This window comes from Lytechinus pictus, chromosome 8 (genome assembly GCF_037042905.1).
Source record: "Lytechinus pictus isolate F3 Inbred chromosome 8, Lp3.0, whole genome shotgun sequence".
NCBI classification, from domain to species: domain Eukaryota; kingdom Metazoa; phylum Echinodermata; class Echinoidea; order Temnopleuroida; family Toxopneustidae; genus Lytechinus; species Lytechinus pictus.
The window spans coordinates 30,887,397-30,895,188 of NC_087252.1; the positions used below are offsets into that span (position 1 = coordinate 30,887,397).

Consider the following 7,792-nt stretch of genomic DNA (forward strand, 5'->3'; position numbering starts at 1 on the left):
TTCTTTCAATGGGCACTGTAAAGGTATTTTAGAAAGTACGTGTCCTCTGTATAAATGAGTGAAAATTAGATAATATTCTTTTAGGAAATACAAAATTTAAAATAATAATCTTTAAAAATATTGGCTGTAACACACTATTGGGGGTTGACTATATAGTGAGAGAGAAAGAGAGAGAAAAAAAATCAATTTTAAAACTTGAGTGCATTCAACTGGTTTCACAAAATCTTCACAAGTTTTTGAAATGTCCAAGAATTATAAATAATTTAGTTATGCTTTTTGTTGTGGCACATTTATCCCTTCAGTTAATTTCTGTCCTCCCTCTGAGATAGCACTTTTGATTTTTCTTATTTGTCTTGTGCAATATACATGTACATATTAACTTAATTTCCTCTCTGTCTCCAGCTTCAGCAGGAATTTAAGATGATGTACTGAGACAATGCAAATAGAAAGATTACTACATGGGAGACAAGATTTTGCCCCCACATCCTCCAACTGGCAACAATGTCCAGATTGCCAAAAATCCAACAGGGGTATAAAGAGCTTTACAAGGAAACCCTCATGGATGATGACGAAAGTAACGATGACACTGTCCCTGATCCACCATCCATACGTGAGATTTGATTTTTGCAATGAATGGATTTATAATAGAACTGATATTGGTTATTTGCAGAAGTCAAACAGGGGAAAACATGTTTGACATTACATGGCATTATATGCAAATTAGCCATAAGATTGAGGGTTTATGATAATGCACTATCAAAATATTCCATTGCAATGTGAAATGTTATGACAACCTTTTCAATTTAGTTATGTATGCCACTGTGCTAAAGGTTCTCTTTTAAGTATCAAATCAGTGGAAAGTTCAGGATGTACATAATATTTTGTTTGATGTTTAGATTCCTTAAAATAATGAAAAGGTATGCCTACAAAGTATTGAATAAGCTCATTGAAACTCTTCAGTCTGTTAGTGGTTCATTTCTTTTTCTGTATCTCTCCCTATCATTTTGCAAGGCGAAATAGCACTGTTCTCATTAATCATGGCAATATACATGGTTCCACCTCAGACAGCAAGAAGGAAGAGTTCACTGGCAGACTCAGTGGGATACTTTTTGGTGACTAGACCAGTAAGTTTACATTGAATGGATAAATCAAAAAGGTTGTATAAACAATATTGGAATATAATGGAAAATTTACATTCAAGCACATTTTTAGCTCACCTGAGCTGAAGGCTCGAGTGAGCAATTGCGATTCTTGTCTGTCGTCATCATGCTTTTTTACATTTTCAGCTTCTTCTCTACAACTGGTTGGCAGATTTCAACCAAACTTGGTGGGGATTATTCTTTTAGGGTCCCAAATTTGTTCATGTGGGTCATGTGGCCCGGGGGGGGGGGGGGCAGGGATGGGGCTCCCAAGGAAAAAAAATTATCCTCCAGCCCCAAAAGCATTACAGTCAATATGTTTTGTGTAGATATATTATAGATAAAGAATATGTGACAATACCTAGGTAAACCACCTTGGGGGAATGGGCCCCTAAACATGAATGAAAGTAGGGGGAGGGTAATTTCCATTTTCATCTTCTACTTCAGAACCAGTGTGCAGATTGTACCTCAAATTGGTGAGAATCATTCTTATGGGATGGGACCCAGTCTTTTGAAAGGGCCATGTACCCCCAAGGGAAAAAGGGAGAGAAATTATTCTGTATTATTATGACAGTCAAGCCATATTTAATAGTTGAAGAATATATTAAGCTGTTCATGGCAACTATGTAGGATGGCCCCCTTAGGTTCCTACAAAAAGGGGGGGGGGGGAACAGGGGGGGGGGGTTACATTTCTATCTTCTTCAGAAACAATGGGCAGATTTCAACTAAACTTGCCAGGAATCGTCCTTAAAGGGAGAATGATCCAAAGTTAGTTGTATGTTGGGGGGGGGGGCTCCTAGCAAAAGGGAAATTTACAGGGAAATTGCGTCAAATGTATTGACTGCCATACTCATGTGATCGTTTAGCGCCCTGGGGCTCTTGTATTAAATTGAGCTTGAAAAGCACATGAAAGTATAAATAAAGAGTGTGATTTATGGAGCTCCATCAAATTTGAAAAGTGAAGGCCTGCTCTGACCTACTATATGCAGGACAAAATACATCTTGGCAGCTCTAATGCTGTAGTAAAAACATGGGTAAATGTTAATGTTTACTACATAGCAATTATGCACAAGTTGAGCATTGTTTGTATGCTTCCGTCGGCTCTGAACCAAGTCCAGCTATTTATTTTTAAGGTAACAATAAACATATCCTGTTCATTGGTATAATTATTGGTTTTACATTGGCATTGGTGTAAGTATGTGATATGTATGGTGCGTAAAGCTTTGGGACCTGCATAGCTTTAGCATAGGACTGGGCCCGGCGTGGTGCTGGTACATGTAGTATACGGTGCGGTATGTGACATGAATTTACGTGAGTTGTGAGTCTGGCATTCCCGACCTTTCGTTGGAGAACGCGAACGCTTATTTGCGACGGTAGTTGATTTTGGAAGAGACTTTTGGACCCGTCGTCAGGGTCGTTAAACTCTGTCCTGCAATGCAAATTGTGTGACATGAGATTTGTTTTTTTCGTTTTGCATCTGGAACGGAAACATTCAATCTGCGTTTCGTGTGCAAAATTCTAGTTGCTACTATGGTAACAGCGATATATCCGATTTAGGGCAACTTTCCAAAGCCACATTTGGTTCCTCCCAGAGCTCGAGAGGCCGCCCGGGGGGCCCACTTCCATTGAATAGTGGATACCAGGTGCGACCACGCGTAAAAAGGGAAAGAGTGGGCAAGTACGTTACGTATAGGCCTATGTAACGTTATAAGGGTGTCAAAAACGATGTTTAAAATACTGAAAAGGAGGATATGTTGTCAATACTTGTAGGATTTCACAAGCTAAATACTTGTTAAGAGATGTATTTTCATAATCTGGAAAAGACTTGCTTCCCTTGTTTAGGGTGCTTTTCGAAACCCTATGGTCGCGCCTGGTATCCACTTATCAATGGAAGTTTTCCCCCCGGGATTTAGAATCTAATCCCCATTTCTGGGGAAAGTAAAACATAATGCCCATTACATTGTGTGCTAGAGACATATCGTTTGTGTAGAAGGAATAAGCAAAAGAAAAAACCCCGCAAATTCGACTGGTGTTCAGACGCGTTTAGCATGTTTAGGCCTATTGCCTATGGCGTGTACAGAGTTATTGATAGTGCTCTCCATCAAAAGAACAAATCAAAATTGGAACATATATCTCAATTAGACCTAGCAGAACTTTCAGTAATTTCTTTGTATAAAAAATATCCACTATCCGAGATGATTTAGACTCAATGCAGGGTACCTTCTCTGATAGCGTTGAATAATGTTACTCTTCACATACAGCCACTCCTAGCCATACAATCACTCCTATAATGAAAACAGTTGAAATGACAACTGATAAAGAAGTTAAGAAAATTGTGACCTATTATCCTGCTAAATCGTGCTCATTAGATCCAATTCCAAACTTGGTCCTTAAGAAAACATATGAATCTGTTGCTTCCAGTAATCACAAAAAATATCAACATTTCTCTTGAGACTGGTAATTTCCCTCATGATTTCAAGCAAGCACTTGTCACTCCTCTCTTGAAAAATCCATTGTTAGACTCATAGGAATTAAAAAAAACTATAGACCTGTCTCTAATTCAAAGTTTGTGTCAAGGATATTAGAAAAGGTTGTGGCTGTGCGTCTTACTGACCATTTTTTGGATAATGAATTGTTTGAACCTTTTCAATCTGCATATAGGAAATTTCATGGGGTAGAAACTGCTTTGGTTCGTGTATCAAATGATATTCTTCGTGCTGTTGATGACAAGAAGGCTGTTTTCCTCCTTCTGCTTGATCTTTCGTCAGCATTTGATACTGTTGACCATGACTTGCTATTGGATCGTTTGAAATATTATGGCATAGGAGGAGTTGTACTTAATTGGTTTTCATCTTATCTTCATGAAAGATCACAGCTTGTCAAGATTGGGGAAAATATTTCATCTCCTGTTAAACTTCCTTTCGGCGTGCCCCAAGGTTCAGTCCTCGGGCCGTTGTTTTTTGCCATCTATTCTACTCTAGCAAAAATTGCGCATAAACATGGCATAAATATCCATATGTATGCGGATGATACACAGTTGTTTGTTTCGTTTGATCCAACGGACCCTGCTAGTGAGTTGTCTGCCAGGCTTCGTTTACAAAATACAATAGATGATATGCGGTCATGGATGCTAAATAATAAGTTGAAATGAAATGAAAGTAAAACAGAGTTGTTGCTTATTAGTTCTAAATCACAAAGTCATTTGATTTAGGACCGCACTATACAGGTTGGGGACTCCTTGATTAAAGCATTGTCATCAGTTCGAAATCTCGGTGTCGTATTTGACGAAAATATGTCCATGGATGCACTTGTAAAGAAAATATGTCAATCAGTATACTATGATATTCATAATGTTAACAGCATTATGAAAGTCCTTGACCATAAGTCTGCTGCTATGCTTATACACTCATTTGTACTATTTCGATTGGATGTTGGAAATGCTCTTCTTTTTAACATAACCTCACGCAATGTCAATAAACTTCAGTATGCTCAGAATAGAGCTGCCAGGGTTTTAACCGGTACATCAAAATATGAACACATTTCACCAATTCTCCAAAAGTTACATTGGTTGCCAATCCGGAAGCGTATAGAATTTAAAATACGTCTCACAAGTGTTAAATGGTTTGGCACCAACATATCTACAAGACCTTGTCATGCCTTATACACCAGCCCGTAGCCTAAGATCATCACACCAGCAACTTCTTTAAACTCCCAAGACACGTGTAGCATATGGTGTGCGAGCTTTCTCTGCCTCAGTATAAAAAGTAGTCACATATCAACCCTCGCAAAAGGCAAATCACACTTTGAATATGTCATTTCATCAAATTGCACATGTTAATACACCATTCTGAGAATGTTATGTGTATCATTTGTTACATCATATGTAACATTTTCAGAAATGGAGGTCACCATGTGATAAATGCACACCAAAGCAAGGTAAATTACACTTGTGGGAATGTTATTTCAACATATTAAAAATAATTTTTCAACATTTTCCAAATGTTACATTCAAGACTTTTAAAGTGTTAGACTTGTAACGTTTTCCGAAATGGTAAATTAACATTCAGTTAAAAACACATAAAAGCAACCTTTCCGAATAGTAAATTACATTTTTAGAATGTTATTTCAACATTTCAGCTTGGGCATGTCACTAGAATGGACGACGGCCGTATTCCAAAAGACATATTGTACGGAGAGCAAGCGACCGGGACCAGGGCTGTTGGAAGACCTGTCCTCCGCTTCAAGGATGTGTGCAAGAGGGATATGAAGACCAGTGAAATCAACACTACAAACTGGGAAACCCTAGCTGGAGATCGCCCCAAATGAAGACATGCTGTGAAGATGGGCATCAGAAGGAGCAAACAGAGAAGAGTAGAACAATGGGAGTAGAAAAGACAACTAAGACGGCAGTTAGCCATGGCTCCAACAGCTCAGCCACAAGTGACATTTGTATGCAGCAACTGCAACAAGACCTGCCTCTCAAGGATTGGACTATCTAGTCATCGCAGGAGCTGCACTTTATGAATTAGGAACTAAAAGAAACTACCAGCGCAAACTCTATCGTCTCTTGAGACAGACAGATGCCAATGCATTTTCAACATTTTACAAATTGTATTTACACATTTTCCTAATGTTACATCTAACACTTTTAAAATGTTAGATTTGTAACATTTTCGGAAATGTTGAATTAACATTTAAAAGGTTGTCACTTCTCAAACCTTTGCTAAATGTTAAATCTAACACTTAAAATGTTGGATTTAACATTTCATTTTTTAGAGTGTAGTTGAACTTTTTTTTTCTTTTTTATTTAATGCACCATTCGTAATTCCAGGTGTTCCTCATATCTTTTTGTACAATTCGAGTTGAGAGGTATAATATTCTTTATTGGCAATACGTAGTAAAGAAGTAAGTGTGTTTTTATATGATATATATTTAGAGCGGAATTTGTCACTTGGTTTGGATATGTATTTGTAGTACATGTTGTTCTTTCCGTTAACATGGTTAATTGGTCTCCAAGGTGAATTAGTAATCCAAGGGTTGAGTGGGACCTTATTATAGTTTGATTTTTTGTTAATAATAAAAAAAACCTAAGTATCTAAAGAAGATGTTTATTTGGAAATGAAGAAGTTGATGCGTCATCAACGTCTGTGGATTCAAAAACAGTCGACCAGTCTGTTGTATTTAAGTCATTGATTTGATTGTTTATATTGTCATCAGGTATCTGTCTAAATGGAGTATTGAATGGTTCTTTCATTATAGTTTTATTTGTAGATAACCTACCAAAAAATCGAAAGTGATCAGTGATTTCATTAAGGATTATGCCGGCTTTGGTGACTTGCTGATTTATATTACTAAAAATATTGTCAATTAAAGTAGCCGAGTTATTTGTAACTTTTGTCGATTAAGTGATAAGTGGTAAAAAAGAATGTGAAATAAACTTTTCAAAAAACTCCTGAGAGGTGCTGTTAGAATTGCATTTACCACGTTGTCATTAAGGTCACTCATGAAGAAACAATCTTTATTTTTCAAAACAGGATTTTAAATTGCATTAAGAGATTCTGAAAAAGCATTAATATTTGATTTAGGATACACCCAGTAATAAGTTTTTGCCTATGGGGTTTTTTACTTCAACAAACCGGGTTTCTAAAACGTCGTTTGATATGGTCAGGCTAGCTATAAGAGTATAATCATATTGTGGGGGGAATGTAAAGAGCGACACCACCCCATGTCTTTGCGTTCTATTATTAACAATCAAATCAAAATCAGGGAGTGTGAAGAGGGAACATGGATTATCAGAACCATGTTTCGGTTGAACCAATACATGAGATTTCGTTGTTATCTTGGAATATTTCAAGTTTATCAAAATTTTTCTGGCACTTCGAATGTTTAAATGGAGAAGATAAAAACTTTCGTCCGTGCCTGATGTGATTGAAGGTTTTGAAATGTTGTTCTGTGAAATGACGTGATGTAGACAGCTGTCCAAATTGATCATTTGCATCAAAGTTGTAATTAAGATTTCAATAATTTCATAAAATGAAGAGGTTTTACAGGCTAGCGTTCAAACTCACTCGAAACTCCGTTGTGTTGACGATCAGCCATGCATTAAGTCTTTTGTTAACTGTGCGATAGCTTCTGTGGGAAACCGGTGAAAACCTCTTTATTTTATGAAATTATTGAAATTCAAGCCTTATTTCAAATAGCCAGAACTTTGTTAATTCTTGACCATTTTCTGTAATTGAGGTATCAAATTAAAGAGCAGATATTGAATTTAAAAAAAAAAAATTGTTTTCTTTTTGAAACCCAGATACAGCCCGCCAAGTGACTTTTTGGTATCCCCTCTTCAAATTGTTTTTGCTCACTCATGCGTGAATGAGAAATAATCTAAGTAATTTAAGATGATAGAGGGGATTCTAAGCTTTAAGTTGGTAGGTCATTTGTCTATTGTATTTATGATTAAGTTATGACAAATCATCGCTAAATCTCGGTTTCGTTTTTTGTGGGACGCACTGTATATATATATATATGTATATATATATATTATACAAATATATCAGGCTTTGAGAAAGTATAGTGGGCATTATTTATCCGAGGTTGGACTGGCAATAACTATTTTTCCCGAGGGGCGAAGCCCCGAGGGGAAAATAGTTACATTG

At 36.9% G+C, this 7,792-nt stretch overlaps 1 protein-coding gene across 1 annotated transcript; it reads left to right on the forward strand.

The window, feature by feature from the left end:
• The first annotated feature begins 401 nt into the window (after positions 1-401).
• On the forward strand, positions 402-7,409 carry LOC129271526 (uncharacterized). The gene is made up of 3 exons (XM_064103921.1): positions 402-610; positions 1,012-1,124; positions 5,277-7,409. Exons 1-3 carry the CDS (start codon positions 502-504, stop codon positions 5,463-5,465), a joined length of 411 nt encoding a protein of 136 aa, XP_063959991.1. The 5' UTR covers positions 402-501; the 3' UTR covers positions 5,466-7,409.
• Positions 7,410-7,792: the final 383 nt, after the last annotated feature.

Coding starts and splice junctions, on each gene's coding strand:
- LOC129271526 (XM_064103921.1), top strand. CDS start 502: ATGTCCAGATTGCCAAAAATCCAACAGGGGTATAAAGAGCTTTACAAG. Junction 611..1,011: donor CCCTGATCCACCATCCATAC/GTGAGATTTGAT, acceptor TCATTTTGCAAG/GCGAAATAGCACTGTTCTCA. Junction 1,125..5,276: donor ACTTTTTGGTGACTAGACCA/GTAAGTTTACAT, acceptor TCAACATTTCAG/CTTGGGCATGTCACTAGAAT.